This window comes from Fukomys damarensis, unplaced genomic scaffold (genome assembly GCF_012274545.1).
Source record: "Fukomys damarensis isolate Sample0158 unplaced genomic scaffold, DMR_v1.0_HiC HiC_scaffold_5, whole genome shotgun sequence".
Lineage (NCBI taxonomy): Eukaryota > Metazoa > Chordata > Mammalia > Rodentia > Bathyergidae > Fukomys > Fukomys damarensis.
In genome coordinates this window covers 44216065-44235516 of record NW_022900917.1, presented here as the reverse complement: position 1 = coordinate 44235516, position 19452 = coordinate 44216065, and the positions used below count along the sequence as shown (strand labels likewise).

The following is a 19452-nucleotide window of genomic DNA, read 5'->3' as shown; positions in this document are numbered from 1 at the left end:
ATGATACTCAATAGAAGTCTCTGTAACTATGACCCTCCTTTAGTAATGTGGTATTTGATCAGTGCTACTATAAAATAGCCAATCTCTTCTACAAAGAAGCATTTTTTAAATCAGTCCTTTTTTCATAGTTCAAATATTTAATAACTCAGCATCATAAAAATTTATTTACAGGTCCAGGGTAGCTCAGTGGTGCCACTGCCTGCCTTGCAAGTTCCCAAGTTCCCTGGTACCAAAAAAAAAAAAAAAGAAGAAGAAGAATGGGAAATGGGCCATATGTAGTTTTTAAAATTAATTTTTCAGTTGATACATGAAACACAAAAATTATACATTTTGATCTGGGATTACCATGTGATGTTTTGTTACATGTTATTATGGTTTAGATCTAAAATGCCCCCCCAGATTCTCATGTGTTTGGATGGTGACTGGATTACAGAAGCACTGTACTCATGAGCTGATTCACCCACTAATGAGTTTAGTAGCAGCTGAGTGTGCCGTGAGGGGGTAGGGCCTGGTTGGAGGCAGTTCACGCAGGGCATAACCTGGAAGAGTGTATTCTTGTGCCCAACTTCTCCTTTCTGCCTGCCAGGGATTGAGCACCTTTTCCTCTGCCGTGCCCTTCTGCCATCCTATTTCTGCCTTTGAACCAGCTGACCATGGACACTGAAACCATGAGCCAAAATAAATCTCTCTTCCTTTAAGTTGCAGGTGTCAGACATTTTGTCCTAGTAGCAGGAAAATAAGTAATATGCCTATATATATCCTGGGATCCAGTTAAACATATCTGTCTTCTCAAACATATATCACTTTATGGTAAAGACATTCAAACTTCTTTCCTCTAGATTTTTGATATATGCAATTCACAGTCACTATCTCTAGTCACCCTACTGTAAAATAGCACGCTAGAACTCACTCCCATCTGACTGAAATTTAGTACACCTTGGTCAACCTCATACATACTGGCAAAAAATACTGTAGCGCTACTGATATAAATTTGACAGTATTAATTTCCATACTAAACAATTGCTATCATGGACAAGAGGCTGACGAGTGCATTGTGTTGTAATCATCCGTGCCAAATATCAGACCCACAGGGAGTGAGTGCCAGTTTGCAGTTGAATGAGGGGAAGGAGAAAGACAAGGTTTTCATTCTGTGTATTTTAAATATTTTACCTTTAGCCATGCCCTGGAGTCATACACTGCCTTGCCCTACCACATGCGGAGCCCCTGCCCTTCCAACCCCATCTCTCGACCAGCGTACCAGGGTAGCAACCCAATCAGCGACATTTGGTCAGTCCAAGCACTGCGGATCGTTGCTAAGTATCTGAAGAGGTATGTCATCCAGAGAGGACAGACAGAACAGAAAAACCATATCCTGCCATCACATGGAATGTGACATGCCTGATCCAAAGTCATCCTGAGTAAGTTTGCTCACCAGATCAGCCTATGGATCTGAAGCACCAGGCACCAGCAACCTCTAAAGGAATCCAGGGTTTGGTGGGTGAAAACCGGATCCTGAATCCACACAGGAAAACAGGATCCTGAATCCCCACAGGAAAACCAGATCCTTCATTCCCCTTTAGCCAGGGGACAAATGGATGGCCCTAATTTATGAAGGACACAGATTTTAAATAAATGAAGCTTTGTTCATCAGTCTCGAAACCAAAGCTAAGATGATAGGAGACATCTTGAGATTTGGTTCCCTAAGACAGAAATGAGAACCAACCTCCAAGCCCTTGCAACAGTACAGAGAAGCCACCACTGAGCAAACACACACAAACCAAATTTAAGAAATAAATGTGTGCAGATTAGTGAGCTAGGAGATGTAAGAGGCAAAAAATGTAAATGGATCCCTAAAAAGGTTTTGAAAGATTTAAAGATACAAGTACAATTCAGAAGACTGAGGCAGGAAGATTGCCATGAGTTTGAGGCCAGCCCAGGCTACATAATGAGTTCAAGACCAGCCTGGAATACAAGACCTGGTCACAAAAAATACAAGCTAGACACACTAGTCTCATGAAGATCACTTGACCCCAGGAATTTGAGGCCAGCTTGGGGAATACAATAATGTCATTAATTTTTTTTTTTTAACTTAGGGCTGAGGACATACCTCAAAAATAGAGCACTTGACTAGCTTGTGTGAGGCCATCGGTTCTGGTTGCAAACTGAATTAGACAAGAACCAAATCAAATTCAATGGTTAGGTTCAATGTCGACTTTAAGAGGAAATTTGACTCAGTTCTCACCCAATTCAGTTTGAGATTAGAAGTGTGGAGAGAACTGAGTTCATGAACTGAGGTACTGTTTTCATATTTGTATATATACACATATCCTCCATATACATTAACGCTTGCTATTCTTACAATACCTAATACAATGCAGATGCTATATAAGTAGTTGTTATACTATATTGTTGAGGAAATAATGACAAGAAAAAGTCTGTACATATTCCTTTCCGATGTAATATTTTTCTGACTATTTTCAATCCACCGTTGGTTGAATTTGTGGATGCAGAACCAATTGATATAGAAAGCTAAGTACTGAAGATAAAAACGGACACCAGAGATATTAAAATATATGAAAACCCTGGCTTGTTTTTGTATTTATTTGTAAAAGAGGGAAAGGGCACTACGGGTTAGGCCTAGACGTGGATATAGTGCTTCCTCTGGCCTGGGTCTAGCAGCTGCACTGAAAGGGGCCTTGGAATCACATTTGTAGTGGAGCAGTGGGAAGGGGGAAGGGATCCAGAATTGTTCCCAGCTGATATGGAAAGAAGTTGATCAGAACAGGAGAGTGAACAAAGCCACGGTGAAGGTGAGGGATGAGGTAGACAAAGGAAGGGCTGAAAGCTTCATCATCAGCTTTCACCTTGTTATTTATTCTGGGAATAAAGAACTAACATTGGATTTTGGAAGGGAGACACAAATGCCTAACCATTCCAGATGAAAGGAATAATAAGGCTACAGCACTTTTATGTATATCAGGAATACTTCCTTGAGGCAAAATCACAAAAAGAAGTAGAAGCAGTTCACTTGGCAGTGGTCAGGCTTTCCTCCCGAGGGCAAAATTTCCAAGCAGAATATGCAGAAAGGCTGAGCCAAATCTCAAAGGGACCTTTGAGAATTTGCCTTTCTGAAGTGTCACTGGGACACACAGAGAAAACAAAGGCTGGTCCTACAATAACATCGCACTTCCCCCATAACGGTGTGAGAATAGATGTGCAGTTTACACAGGTATCAAGAGGCCCCTAGTAGGTCTGATTTGGGTCAGTGTCCCATGAAGAAAGATGGCTGGGCAGTCAGGTAGCCCCAGGTGACAGGGGTTCATGGTACAATTCTGAGAACATGTTTATTCTGGGTCCATTCACAACTGCCATCAAGGTCGTTGACAAATGAAGAAGAAGAATGAGTCTTAGGGCACTGCTCTTGAGCAGCTCTCATAGTCCAAAGACCAGGCCTTTGCTTCCTCTGGCATTTTTACAGCACATGAGCAGCTGATAGTGTATTTATTATGCCTTTGGTGAAACCACTGATGATAAAATACATTTCCCTTCCGTTTTCATTTAGAAGACAAGGTATCATTTGAATAACTTGCCTAATGTTCTTCCTCCTGAGTGGCATTTCCCTCCCAGATCTTTCCCTAAGGCAGCTCTTTATTCAGTAGGAAATATCAATGTTGATATGTTATTGTTCTGTATTTATATAATTCACAGGGCTGTCAGAAATCCTGATGATCTGGAAGCAAGGTCTAATATGCACTTGGCAAGTGCTTTTGCTGGCATTGGCTTTGGAAATGCTGGTGTTCATTTGTGGTGAGTGAATACTAGATTTTATTTCTTTATTCAAGCTATTGCTTTTAATATTTTTTAAAAAAATTTATAATTCAGGACAAATGGTAAAATTTTAAATATGTTATAGAAGGAATAAATTTAATATAAGGTACTTAAATATTTCCTTGAGAGCCTTATTGGGTCATAGATTTTTTTATAATAGCCTTTAAGCTATAATTCATGTACTATCCAATTCACACATTTAAAATGTCTAATTAAATGGTTTTTAATATATATAGAGTTCTGTAATCATCAATTTTAGAACATTTTTTACCCTTGACATAAATCCCATACTCCTTATCTGCCACCCACCAATCCTTCCACCTTTCGGAGTACTTGGTAACTATTAATCTACTCTATCCCTGAAGATTCTCCATTCTGAGCATTTTATTTCAATGAAATCATATAATATGTGGTCTACTGTGTCTGACTTGCTTTACTTAGCATGATGTTTCCAAGGTTCATCCATGCAACAGAATTTCATTCCTCTTTTTTACCAAATAACATTTTATTATATGGATATAGCAAATTTTACTTTTTCATTCATCAGTTGATGAACAATTGAATTGTTACAATTTTGGTCAATATAAATAGTATTACTATGACCATTCCTATTTTTTTATGTACAGGTTTTTAAATTTTCTTATTTTATTCGTAGGCATGGAATTTTCAATCGTATGGTAATATGCGTTTAAATTTTTGAAAGTACCAGACTCTTTCCCACAGTGTCTGTGCCATTTTACATTCACATCAGCAGTGGATGTCTGCTTTCTTCATAGCCTTTACCACCTGCTATGGAGTCTTAAAACCTCAAATGCAAGATTCCCTCCCCCTGCAATCTCTCACAAAAAGAGAAAGGATCAGAATCTTTGTCAACAGTCCAGAATTAATGTTTGATAAGAACTTTATTAGCATGTTGCATTAAAATTGAAAGCCAGTTGAACTTTGAGCTACGAATAGGTCTTTCCTGTAGTGAATGTAATGAAATGATAATCCTCAGACTCTGCTACTAATAGGAGCATGCATTGGTACACTTTTCCAAAAGGCAAGTGAATAAAATGTACTCAGAACCTGAAAAATACTTATACCCTTTGGCCCACTAATTCACTTCTAAGAATCTAACCTAAAGAAATATCTACAAACTAGCCATGATGGTATGCCTGTAATTCCAACACACTGGGAGACTAAGGCAAGAGAATCACAAGTTCAAGCTCAGCCTAGGCAACTTAGCAACTTAGCAAGACCTTGTCTCAAAAAAAAGACTGAAGATGTATTATAGCATAGTGTGAAGGGTAGTGCAAGAAAAAAAATTCATGACGTGATCAGTGAATTTCCTTATATGCATATTCACCTGTGCTATTTATAATTGAAAATTTTGGATGCATCCTAAATTTTCAACAGTTGAAGTTTGAATTACAATATTTAAGAATAAAATAGGGCCATTAAAGATGTTTAGAATAAGTTTTTATCAAAAAAGTTTACAAAGAATATTGAGTAATAAAAGCAATGTATGGCTATATACACAATATAATCATAAATATATGCATTAAATGTCTAAAAGGAAATAGGATTATGTGTAATCTTTAACTTCTAAAAAAAACATAACTGCTAAAATAAAAACTATCAATCTAACATTTTGACTATAGTTAGAAAGATACTTCTGAGAGCCACATGAATTCCATCACATTGTGAAAGTGCACCAAGCAATAATTATCTGAGCCCAGGAGAGGTAAAGCACAATCCAACAACTCATGGAACCAATAGCTTTCCATTTGTTTTTTCAAAGATGGGCTGGGGGATCCTTTTTTTTTTTTTAATAAGTATTCATATAATTCACTAAAATACTTCTTTCCATCAAATGTAACTCTTGCTGAATAAGCAGAGTCACCTAAGAACCCATATTACAAGAACCACTGACCATTTTACTCATGAAAAACACTTCATTTTCACTATATTATTTGTAAATAGATTAACTTGTCACAATATCTTCTAAATCATCTATTAAATTATATTATCCTACTTTTTCACTAAGAATTTAAAGGGATATAAAGATGTTTTCAATAAAAACAAAAATCGCTGGGTGTGGTGGCTCACACCTGTAATCCCAGCACTTGGGAGCCTGAGGCAGGAGGATCGCCAGGAGTTCAAGGCCAGCCTGAACTACGTAGTGAGAACTTGTCTCACTTTAAAAACTTGTCAGTTAATTAACTAATTAAAAAATAAAAACAAAAACTATGATGCCTTTCTCTGATGACAACTAAATCTAAATAAAGTCTTAAGATAGAATTCAGGCAAAATAAATCAGTTAAACTAGAATGGATTAATATAGACTTTCAGGGTAGAATAATTTATTATGCTTCAAATACCATTAATATATAACATTTGAAAAGATATATCAGTTATTGGTGGGATGGATCACTGACAAGTCCAGATTACATGTCACCAAAAGGCATATAGTTCTGTGGTCATTTGAATTTGAACATTTCAAAGGTCTTGGAGTACATCATAGTACATCCTTATATCCAGGAAAACAGAACCTATAATTCTTTGAGATAATTGTACTGTCTAGAGACTGTGAAGGTCTCTCCCATAATGGTATCTTTGTGTTATTGATTTGAATGCTGATGTCTGTATGTCAACAAAAAAATTTTTATTTTCTCTTCTAGCCATGGGATGTCATACCCAATTTCAGGTTTAGTGAAAACATATAAAGCAAAGGACTACAATGTGGATCACCCACTAGTGGTAAAAATTAATTAATAGTATATTAATTAAATTTTATATACCTCATAATTTCCATTAAGTACAAGTGTCAGTTTTTTCCCCAGTGCTGGGGACCAAATCCAGAACTTTTTACATATCAGGCAAATGCTGTACCACTGAGTTACAGCCACAGCCCATAGTTGTTAATTTTTGCTCTGAGCATAGTATAATCCCAGCCCTGGGGAGGCTGAGGCAGGAGGTTTGCTGTGAGTTCAAGGTTAGCCTGGACGACATAGCAAGTTCAAGTCCAGCCTGAACTACATAGCAAGCCCGTGTCTCAAAAAAAGAATTTTTTTTTTTTTTACTACTTAACTACAGGGTAATGTAATACCTGAGTAAACAGGAGGAAGAACAGCTTTGCTATCTGTCTCTCCCTAGCCCCATGGTCTTTCTGTGGTGCTCACATCCCCAGCGGTGTTCACGTTCACAGCAAAGATGTTTCCAGAACGGCACCTGGAGACGGCAGAAATATTGGGTATGAAACATTACTCATAAATCTGTGACAAACACAGGTGGAGGAGTGTCCTAAGGTTGTTTCTGAAGGTGACCTAAGGGATAATAAAAAAAGTTGCTTTGGAATAGCTAAATAATAGCATTTCATTGAATTCTCCAAAGCCCTAGCTAACTCCAAATTACTGTAATTTTATGTTTCTCTTTTCTTTTATTTCTTCCTTTTTTTTTTTTTTCTTTTTTTTTTTTCTTTTTTTTTTTTCTTTTTTTTTTTTCTTTTGGTACCAGGGTTCAAACTCAGCAGGCGTGGTACCACTGAGTTAAATTCCCTGCCCTGTAATTTTATGTTTTTGAGAATCAGTTAATGAAACCGAACCAAATATTGATTCTATTAAATTTTTGTTAATATTATTTCTTCTGCTTGTAGTTCCAAAGAAATTATAACTCCATGTATACTATTAATGTTGTAATTGGCCTTTGCTACATTGAATCAATAATTATTCGGGAAGAAAAAGTAAAATGAGCAATCTGTCTTCCATACTGTAAAATAAATAATGCCTATAGTTAGTTACTCTTACCAGAAATAAAATGACATTGCAGGTAGCTGTAGTGGGAAGTAAAATGGTGGTGTTTTTCTGAAATGAGAACTTCTCTGAGTAGACTTGGATATTTAATTTGCAAAACATCTTATCCCCCTAGCTGTGTCAGGGTAGGAAAGGAAAGGCTCAAAAGAAAACTTCATTATGCTCTTCTAGCTCCAGCCTTTGAAGGGACTAGTTCCAAGGAGGCAGGGCCGACCACAGGCCTTCTGTGAGCGCTGCTTCTGTGCACTGCGCGCCCAGTTCCAGGCGCTGTGCCCGGAACACTAATGTGGGGAGCCCAGCACCGATAGACCACACCCCGCTCGATTTCTCAGCCTTTGCTGCAACTTTACCAAGGATCTTGTGTCCCTTTTCCCTTTTGGAGGGAAGATGTCCTTCAGCCATATTTTGGGATGCAATTGCCTTTGTAAATATGCAAACTATGTAAATGGTACATGGGGGGAAAATCTTATATAATTTACATAAAGTTTACATTCCAGGCACCCCTCAACATTACTAAGAAAGCAGTTCTTCTGTTAGACAAAATCCAAGCTGGAAGAAGCAACCAGTTCTTGTGTAGGGAATTTTAATATTATCTCCTATCTTGTCATTAAATACAGTATTTTAATTCTATGTAGAAGCTTAGATTTTCTTCTTAGCTTTAGGCCAATGAATTCTCTTTCCTATCATTCTCCCCCTTAAAAATACTTCGTAGGAAACCCTAGAACTTCTGATGGTGTGTTTTACGGCAGCCATCCCAGGAACACAAAACCATCATAAACCCTGTGTCATGTGTCGCCTTTCCATCTAATGCATGTTTTTGCTGCCACTGAGCAGCACAGACTTGTCTTGTCAGGCAAGGCTTACCTTTCATCCAGCTGCTCTCTAACTGGCCCTGTATCTGGTTCTGTTTATACTGTTTTTCCTGGATTACTGAAACAGTTCTCACTGTCAAAAAGAAAGCTAGTTTAAAACCAATTTAAACAAGTGCTGCTCTATGGAGGGGAACTGTGTGGTCCTGGTCTCATTCAGAGGCATTTTGAGTCGACCTCATGCAACGCATTCCATTTGCAGTGTGCTTTACTTCTTGGCATTAAGGTGTCTGACTCATATAAACAGGGAATGGGGTGGGTGCTAGGAGTTGGGAAATAAGTTCCTTTCTTCTGAGAATTTTCTGCCTGTAGACAGAACCCAACATCTCTTCCAGATTTATGTCTTTATGATTATATGTATTAATTACTACATCAAAATTCTGTCTTAAAATCTCCAAATCTTGGCAACCTTGTCTCTTCTCCTGTATCATTATTAGATAATGATACACATTGAAACACTGTTTGCTGAAAGCCTTCCTGCTCTTAGCACTGTAATATTTATTTTTTTCCATGAAGTTTATTGGTACATTTTAGGCATACAAACAATATAGTTACATTCATCACTGGGATCTTGGACCTTTCCATGATGCATCTTGTTTCTTATTTATCCCCCATTCCCCTGCCCTCCCTTTACTCCCTCCACCCCTTCCTATTTACAAAGACTTTGTTTCCATTTTTTTCCCTTTTCTTATATTTTCCCCCTTTCCTTTACCCTGCCCCTCCCACTTCCCCTACTCCTTTAGACCTTTTCTTCCTATTTCACATTATCGATTATACATTTTGACCCTTATTTACATTTTTAGTTTTTTATACCAGAGAAACTATTCCGTATTTACACGTGTCCTATTTACTTCACTTAAGAGTATGGCCTCAAAGTGCATCCATTTAGCTATAAATGTCTCTAGTTTCTCATTCTTTATGGCTGAGTAGCACTCCATTTTATAAACACACACACACACACACACACACACACACACACACACACACACACACACCTTCTTCCAATCTCCACTTGATGGGCAATTGAGCTGTTTCTAAGTTTTAGCTATTACAGACTGGCACTGTAATATTGATTGAGAGGAACCTTCCCTGCCAGGTGGCAATAGAGTTCAAAATAAAAATATATAGCTACAGTGAGGAAATATTTTCTTCTCTGGTCACACACACACACACACACCTGCTTCCAATCTCCACTTGATGGGCAATTGAGCTGTTTCTAAGTTTTAGCTATTACAGACTGGCACTGTAATATTGATTGAGAGGAACCTTCCCTGCCAGGTGGCAATAGAGTTCAAAATAAAAATATATAGCTACAGTGAGGAAATATTTTCTTCTCTGGTCACACACAGCTCATTTTTTTTTTTTTGTCATACCTATTTTTCTTTCTTTTGGGTGATTGAAGTGGGAGTTTTTATACTTCTTTAACTTTGTTTCACAAGGTGTTTGCAAAGGGCTTCTCTTTTTCTAAGATGTTACTATGAGAAAAGATGTTGAACATGCACACCTCTAGATGTCAGCAAATTCCAAGGCTTGAAAAATAACATAGCTGGGTTTCTCTTACAGAAGCTCCTTCCTCCTCATCCCAACACCAGACTTCTTTCCTGGTCTCCTGTCTGAGCTTCTTTTCCTGCCGCCTCCTCCTCCTCCTCCTCCTCCTCCTCCTCCAGACCATATAGGAAGCAGCAGTTGCTTGCAAACATGGAAAAGTTAGTTGCCCCAGCCTACTTCTCTTGTCCAGGAGAGGCACAGTGGCCACAGTGGTGTACTCGATGTTTGGAAATAGCAGTGAGTACACATTCTGTATTCCACTGATCTTGTAACTGAAGAACACCCAGAGCCTGTGTGCTCCCCCTGTGTGCTTTATGTCTTCTAGGAGCTGACACACGCACCACCAAGATCCAAGATGCTGGACCTGTGTTGGCAGACACACTCCGGAAATTCTTATTTGATCTAAATGTTGACGATGGCCTGGCTGCCATTGGCTACTCCAAGGCAGATATCCCTGCATTGGTGAAAGGAACCCTACCTCAGGTAAGAGGTGCAGAGCAGCCCTCACTCCTGCTAAGAAGCACAGAATTTCCATCTGCGGTGCAAAAGAGGGAATGAAAATCCAGGGGTCCACTCCTGGGTCTCAGGTCTCCACACCATGCAGCAGTTCTCTTCCTGGGAGGAAAGGGCCCAGGCTCCTTCACTTTTATGTTTTTCCATAAAAATGTGGTTGAAGTGAAGCTTTTATGGCAGAACTGAAAGGATTCTTTATGAAAATTAAAGGCAAAAAGAACTAAACTGATCTTGAACAATGTCAAATTTCCAGCTATTCCAAAAGGACCATTAATATTATTTTCCATTATGAAGAATTACAAATTACTACTATTTTGTGAAGAACAGGCATACTTTTCAAGTTAAAACTATTAAAAATGCTTTTGAATTAATTTGAGACATTGTATATTTTATATATGTGTCCCTCTGGTCTTACTTCATTTATTTAATGTTGCTAAAGAATGTAAGTTGAATGTACTGCTATTCTTAATTTGATAGAATCACAACAGATATAAAGTCCCTCTCCAATGAAAAAAGCCTCTTTGGATCTCTCTTGAGCTGAAGCATCAGATCCTGAAGGGCCAGGATCCTGTTTATTGCAAGTCACCATAAAGTAAGAGCTCAGGGCCATGAACACTGGTTGGTGTACCACACCGTACTCACCACAGCCAGAATGCTCCTTTAGTCCTGGTAAATATGGGAAAGACAATGACCACTTCAACCCTCTTCCCAAAGAAGAGTGAGCCTCCTCTTCCCGAAGTTAAGGTATCCTTGGATCACTCCTTGACATTGGAACTGAGCTATCGCTATAATATCTACTCGAACAGCCTCCTGCTGACCACAAATAGAAGTGCTTTTTCCTCACCCTACTCCCGGTAACCGAGGGCCTTTAACTAGCTTCCTCTTCATTTCATCAGTGTTGAGAATGTTGACAGCCTCACCCCACCACATAAGATAATATTTGTGTAGATTGGCTTCACAGACTCGTAGGATCCAAGTAGGCAGTAGCAGTGAGCAAAGTAATACAAGACAATAGGAGGGACGGGAAGGAAAGAGAAAGTAAAAAGTATTAATTACTTACCAATTTAATCATTTAAATACAGGATGATTTAAGGGACAGGGATGTAGCTCAGCAGTGTCGTAACTGCCTGGAAAATACAAGGTCCTGAGTTTGACTCCTAGTACCGGAAAAAAAAATACAGGATGACCAAAAATTGCATATTTTTGTTAATTTTTATAAGACAATATAACAGAATATATAAAATTACGATTTTATCGAATTTATTCAATACAAGAATTGACTGGTTGAAATGACACCTTCCCCAAGTGACACTTGCAAGAGTCTGAGTGTAAACAAACACACTGCCTGTGTGACACTTGGGGTAAACTGTTAAGTGGTCAAGATGTGTTAAGTATCTATGCCAACTCCCAGTGATGAATGTAATCATTGTGTAATGCAAACATGTAATAATAAAAATGTTGAAATATATAAGGTAACACGGAGTGGCAGGGAGTTTGGTGAACTAGAAAGCATGTGACCCATCTAATTGGGTGAGCATCTGTTCATCTAAAGTTACTATCACCCAGCAGAAGTTCAGTTTCTCTTATAGTCAGAACAACTTTCTTTCGGGAAAAATTAGCAACTTGGATGTTTCTATTAAATTCACCCTGGTTTTCCAATGTACAAATAAAACATGCTCATGAGCCACCTGTTTCCTTGATTTAGATTTAGGCCCAATGAATCCAGTTGCATCTAAAGATATAAATGAATAAGAAACAGCAGAGTCTCAAAGTACAGCATAGCCCCTGTATCTACCACAAACCTTTATTCTAACCTGTAAGTCAAAGAGACTAAATAGAAAAGGATAAAAAAATCCTTCTAAGACTATCATTTATTTTATTTAGACCTACTAGAGTATAAGTTCCGTGAGGGCAATGCTTTGCTTTGTTCATCCACCCTCTCTTGCACTTAGTTCAGGCTAGTAAGTGTGTTAAATCAACACAAACTTGCAGCCCTCTCCTAAACCCTCTGTCCATATGAGCCTAACGATTGGTTGGTGAAACTTTTTGAGACGTTTCCTTGGACTAACTAGAACTCAGCCAAAGATGAAGGAGCCATAAATCCTGTCCAAGGACATCGTGGAGTTTGTGATCACCACAATTTTAATTTGGCTTCTGGCCCTTATAGCATGGTTTCAGCGATACTCTCCATTCTGCAAGGAGCTCTCTGAAAACTCTGCTTATAAGTCTGAGGGAAAATGTGGAGGTGTATATGTTTGTCACCTTCCACGAATAGGGTCCGTGATTTTCAGATGAAATTGTCTGATGCTCTTGGTCATTTAATTGCTGGTGACATGGCCATGCATGACCCAGCCATCAGCACACACTGGCAAATGTTTACTATCCTAAGACGTGATATTTTTTTGACCTGTTAAAATATCTTCTTTTAAAATTAATTTTATTGGTACATTTAATATATATAATATAGTGACACTCATTGTTGGAAAGTTGTACATAATCAACCTTGGTTCTTATTTTTTCCCCATTTCCCTGCCCTCCCCTCAACCCCTCCCTCCCTCCCTATCTACAAAGACTTTGTTTTCGCTATCTTTCATTTTCTTATATTGATTCCATTCCCTACTTTCCTTTCCCCTACCCCTCCAATTTCCCCTTCCTCCTTGTCCCTTTTCTTCCTATTTCATATTATCTATTATACCTTTTAATCCTTATTTTCACTTTCTCACACTAGAGAAATTACTATCTAGAATATATAAAGAACTTTAAAAAATCAGAACTCCCAAATTTAGAGACCCAATCCAAAAATAGGCATCTGAAATGAACAGACATTTCTCAGACAAAGAAATAGAAATGAAAATAAACATATGAGAAAATGCTCAACATCACTGGTCATTCTAGAGATGCAAATGAAAACAATGCTGAGATTTCCCCTCACCCCAGAAGGAATGGCTACTGTCATGAAATCAACCAATAACAAATGCTGGTGAGGCTATGGGGAAAGAGGAACCTTGCTTTTCTGCTGGTGGGAGTGTAGACTGGTGTAACCCCTTTAGGAAGCAGTATGGAGATGCCTCCAAGAACTAGGATTGGAAGTCCCATTTGACCCAGCTATTACCCTACTGGGTGTCTTCCCAAAGAATTCAAAGAATAGTACCACAGTGATATATCTGCACTCATGTTCCAAGCAGCACAATTCATGATAGCTAAAACTTGGAAGCAGCCCAAATGCCCATCAATTGAAAACTGGATAAGGAAAATATGTTTTTTAAAAAATAAAATGGAATACTACTCAGCCATAAAAAATGACAAATTAGAGACATTTATAGCTAAATGAATACACAATGAGGCAGTACTCTTAAGTATTATGAATAGCTCACACATGTGTAAGTAAATACCTTCACTTTCAATTCTTTCCTAGACAGTGAGAGATCCCAACTAATATTTGAGACCATCCACTAAAATAGCAAGTTAATTAGCTATCATTCTGAATGCCTCCATGTACATGTCATAGTGGGAAATCATAGAAGCAAAACCTTAATTAGACAAAATAAATTTCTTAGTCTCACAAAAGAACATTTCACAGGAAATTCATGGCAATTTCAAAATTGTACACACACAGTTGACTAATCTTCACTTATTAATATTACAGAACTCAAAGTAGTAAGAAGAGTATATTGGTTCCTGCAGAGAACATTGCTAGAAAGGTTATTTTATACAGTTGATGTTTGAGAAAGGTCCTTTTATGTGCAGCAACCAAGGATTGGATTTCTCTGAAAGGAACAACCAGGCCAGTATTCTTGACCAAACACCACAGCCTGTATTCATGGCAACAAATAGCACTCCTGTGTCAGAGGCTTCCAACTGCCATGGCCGGGCTGCAAGGGGAATGGGCAAGAATAAATTAATCTTCCAAACTGGATTTCTGAAACCTCTGGAAATCAAAACATTCCAAATCAAAACATTTCATTACTGAGGAGAGCTGTCTACCCAAATGAGCGCTCCCACTCCCTGGTAGACAGGCCAGCTGAAATGTTGTTATTTTATGAATGTGCTAAAAGTAGAAGTCTAAATTTATTTCTGTGCCCATATTAATCAGTTTTCTTTGCTTTTGCATGTCTATAATAACACATTACTCAACACATCTTTATCCTGAGAGTTTCACTTTTCTATGACAGCTGATACATCTAGCGAAATCTCACGAATTTAACATCTTTAATCAGGCATTGAGGGTTAGAAATGTGAGAGAAATTCAGCTTAGGTTTGGCCTCAGGTACTTCTGAGAGTCTTGAACTGCTTCACCAAAGATAAATGGAATCAGTGGTGATGGCTGTATGACATTGTGAATGTACTTAATAGCCAGTCAAGATGAGACTCTTTCTCATTAGAACAGAATAATAAAAAGATCATTATCGTTATTTGTGGCCATAGCAAACACTGAACTTCAGCACTTGACCCTTCCACAGATGTGTTCATGTCTCTGTGTGTGTAATCATGAGCAAATCTCTTTGCCTTGCTATGAATTTTCACAATTCTGTAGGGATTGTGTAAAGAATCTGCTGGGAAGTAAACTTTTATCTTTGTCTCACCATATTCATTAGTATAGTCTCCTGCCTTCTCCTAAATGTGCATCTATCCATCCTTATTATTTTACTTACTTATTTACTTATTTAGATATAGAGTCTTGCTGTGTTGCCCCACCTGGTCTTGAACATCTGGGCTCAAGCCATCCTCCTGCCTCAGCCTCCTGAGTAACTGGGACTACACGCATGTGTCACTATATCTAATGGAGTTAATTTTTTAATTGTAGTAAAATAGTACAACATAAAATTTACCATTTTAACTATTTTATGTGCACAATCCAATGTTATTAAGAATATTCACAATATTTTAAAGCCATTACCACTACTATTTTCCAGAACTTTCTAAAATCATCCCAAACAGCTCCATATTAAACAATAACTCCCCATCTGCCCTTCTCTAGCCCCTGGTAGTCTCTAGTAACCTCTGTTCTACTTTCTGTCTCTGAATTTGCCTATCTTAGGTACCTCATGTAAGTGGAGTCATAATATCTGTCCTTTTGTAGCTGGCTTATTTTACTTACCATAATGTCTTTAGCATTCTTCTGTATTGTAGCATGTGTCAGAATCACATTCCTGTTTGTGGCTGAATAATATTTCATTATATGGGCACACCACGGTTTATCCATTCGTATGCTAATGGCCACTTGGGTTGTTTCTAGCTTTTGACTATTAAGAATAATTGTGCTATGAACATTGGCATACAAGCATTATTTTTAATTCCCTGCTTTTAATTATTTGGGGTATATTCTGAGGAGTAGACATGTTAGATCATATAGCAATTCTATGTTTAATATTTTGAGGAACTGGCAAGCTTTTTTCCTTAGTGGTTGCACCATTTTACAATTCCATAATACACAAGGTTCCAATCCCCACATCTTCAGCAACACCTGTTATTTCCATTTTTGAAATAGTAGCTGTCCTAATAGGATATAAAGTGCCCTCTTGTTGAGGCTTTGATTTGCATTCCCCTAATGAATAACGAAGTCAACCATCTTGTGTTATGCTTATTGGCTATTTATATATTTTCTTTGGAGAAATATCTATTCAAGTCCTTCGCTCAGAGTTGTTTGGAGTTTGTTGTTGTTGTTGAATTGTAGAAATAATTGTTATATTGTGGACATTAATCCCCTACCAGATATATGATTTGCAAGTATTATATCCCATTTTATGAGTTGTTTTCATTCTCTTGCTAGTGTCTTTTGATGCACAAGAGTGTTTGATTTTGATCTAGTCCAAGTTATCCCTTCATTTGTTATGTTTGCTTTTGGTGTCATTATTATCGGGAAATCACTGTCGGTCTAATGACATGATGATTTTCCCCTCTGTGTTCATCTAAGAGTTTTAGGACTTCATGTTCTTACAGTTAGGTTTTCATCTATTTTGAATTAGTTTTTTTTATGTGTCCTTCCTTCTTTTCATTCTTCCTTTTACCTGACAAATTCTTGTTTTATATTTTTATTTATTTACTTTATTACTTTGTTGTTTTTGTTTTTTGAGACAGGGTCTTGTTATGCAGCTCAGGCTGGCCTTAAACTCACTATATAGCCTACCTAGGATGGCCTCAACTCACGGTGATCCTCCTGCCTCAGCCTATATAGTGTTGGGATTATAGGAGTGCCCCACAAAGCCCAGCTTACCTTACTGATTCTGACTGAGATCTACCATTTACCACTGTATGAAATGTAGTGAGGAGAAAAAAATCCCTTTCTTCCCGGTTGGAACTTTTCTAGTGAGGGGAGGCAGGCAATGAACATCTATTTAAAAGCAAAACAAAACACAAATGAAATCGTTTCGGATAATTATTAATGGTGTAAAGAAAAGCCTGAGTAATGGGATAGAGAATAATCTTGGGACAACCGTGGAAAGAGCTCCAGCAGATGTCTATTGTGAGAGTTCCTCTGCCTGGACAGGGTAGCTGTGGGAAGACCGGGCAAAGCTTTCTAGGGCGCACTAAGAGGAAAGGCATAAAATTTAAAAGGGAGAGTGGGACTGAGTGAGATGAACAAGCGGGAGGGAAGAGAGTTGGGCGGAAAACGGGGCCAGATCAGGGCAGCGTCAGATGTCTTGATTTTGTTCTAATTGCAGCGAAAAAGTCACGCAAAATCATTAAGCACAAGCCTGGAAAGAGCAGATTTATGCGGGGGAATAGGGGTTCCTGCCGCCGCTTTGGAGAAAACGACCTCTAGAGGGCGATAGTGGCGCAAAGGTGGAAACAGCCAAAGGGTTGGCGGGGGTTTGAAGGAGCCGGTGGTGGGCGATGGAACAACCAGACCTAAGAAGAGTTCGGATTAGAAATACATTTTGGAGGAGGATCTGGCAAGCTTGCTGCTGGGTTGGATTTGCAGAAAAAACGGAAAGGGGAACTCGAGAATGGCTCCTAGATTTTTGTCTGAGCTACTGAGTGTCATTTCTGACATGAAAATGAGAGGAGCAGGTAGATGCCGTGTTCCATTTGTATGTGCGACCTTGAGATACCAATATCTCCATGACCAGCCTCTTCATTAACTCAGCGACTAAGAGCCAAGCATGTATTTACGGTGTATGAAGCACCCTAATACACAGGGGCTCAGAGCAGTCCAAGCCTCTGCCCTCCCGAGTCTTCCTGTTCACCAGGTGCACTGCAAACATTCCTACACCAGACAGCAGACCCGGAGACCTAAGAAAACGGAGTCCCAAACTGCCATGCTTCTTAACTAGGCTACAGGGTAGTCAGCATATCTTTTCGTTTCCTGCCCCAGAAGACAAGAAAGTCGTAGGATGTGCAGGCTGTCTTCACTGATTTGACTCTTAATAATTATTGAAGAAATTAAGCCAACCACTGAACTAGTTTAGTTTCTATTAGTAAGTAGAAATAAAGCCTTGGTTAATGGGAGAGAGGCAGTTGTTTCACGTAGCCCGAAAGCTCATGTCTACAGAAGTCTTTTTGAATATACCTTATGTTGCAAAAAAAATGCTCTTAGATGTCAAGGACAATCAGTTGTGTTTTCCCAGGCAGTATGACTGTACCTAGAATAGGCTCTCTGCCCTTGGAGAACTGACTGGAGTTGTTGAAAGTATTTTCCTAGCAGCTGATTTGGTTCTGTGTACTGGCCAGAAAGCTATTGTCAATGCAGAGATCCAAGGGCTATGACTTTTGAAAGCTTAATGGGAAATAGATAAATCTTTGAGTTGGGAATTAGGTAGCACAAAGCATACAAACAAAATCTGATTTTTAAAGATATGATCACTATCAAGTCATTATTTCTTATGACCAAGTTAATTTACATAACCCACTATCTTTTATGAATAGTTTTTTTGCAAGCCCTGGGTAACCATACTTTTTTATCCTTTCAGGAGCGAGTCACCAAGCTAGCTCCCCGCCCCCAGTCAGAAGAGGATCTGTCTGCACTGTTTGAAGCTTCAATGAAACTGTATTAATTGCCATTTAACTGAAGGAATTAATAGCCATTGTAATTCTGAGAAAAAAACTTGATCTGGCTAAAGCTCTGTCTTTTCAAACCTTCACACACAACTTTCCTGTTACTAGTTTGAGCGAGGCATAAATTTATCCTGTAGGAGCTTCCCTGGTGTTCGAAGTCAAGCTATTTCCATACAACAGGCTAGACAAGTGCCCACTATGTCAGACCCATAGGCCGGAGGGCAGGGATCAGTGTTTCTCCACCAAACCCCATGGAGTACTCTGCCTCTGCTCCATTATCAAATGGGCAAAAATCTAGTATCCATCAAATATGTAAATGTTCATGTTCTATACCAGTAACTGCATGTCTAGAAATTTATCTTATAGAAATACTAGCATAAATATGTAAAGAAACATGACAAGAAGTTTCTGAAAGTACTTTTTCAAATAATAAAAATTGAAACAAAGGGAGGGCAGGGGTAAGGGGAAAAAATGAGAATCAAGACTTGTCATGTAGAGGTACAAGATCCCAACAATGAATGTAACTGTACTGTATCCCTAAAATGTACCAATAAACTCAATTAAAGCTGAAAAAAAGTTGAAACAACCGAAATATTCAATAATAGTATTTGGATGAATAAATCAGTACATTAAACAGGGGATTACTATGGTGTTATTAATAAGGATGAAGTAAAAAAAAATAAGGATGAAGTAACTCTGTTGGAAATATGTCAATCATATAATAAATGTTGACCAAAAAAGTTGTAGAAAAATGGTATGTTAATATGGTGTAATTTTTACTTCTTTTTTTTGGTTTTTTGAGACAGGGTCTCACTTTGTAGTTCAGGCTGGCCCTGAACTCACTGTGTAACCCAAGCTGGCCTCAAACTTTCGGCAATACTCCTGCCTCAGCCTCCCAGGTGCTA

At 38.4% G+C, this 19452-nt stretch overlaps 1 protein-coding gene across 5 annotated transcripts in view; it reads left to right on the top strand.

Annotated features, from left to right (window-relative positions):
• The window catches only part of Adhfe1 (alcohol dehydrogenase iron containing 1), a 28675-nt gene extending 9646 nt beyond the window's left edge, over positions 1-19029 (top strand). For 4 of the 5 annotated variants that reach the window (XM_033760647.1, XM_033760650.1, XM_033760657.1 and 1 more), the window contains 6 exons: positions 1177-1329; positions 3709-3807; positions 6492-6570; positions 6967-7063; positions 10365-10522; positions 18463-19029. In XM_033760647.1, the coding sequence (XP_033616538.1) occupies positions 1177-1329; positions 3709-3807; positions 6492-6570; positions 6967-7063; positions 10365-10522; positions 18463-18546 (670 nt within the window). In that variant the 3' untranslated portion in view covers positions 18547-19029. Of the gene's footprint in view, positions 1-1176; positions 1330-3708; positions 3808-6491; positions 6571-6966; positions 7064-10054; positions 10344-10364; positions 10523-18462 lie in introns of those variants that run through there. The other variant, XM_033760658.1, reaches the window with a different exon arrangement.
• Positions 19030-19452: the final 423 nt, after the last annotated feature.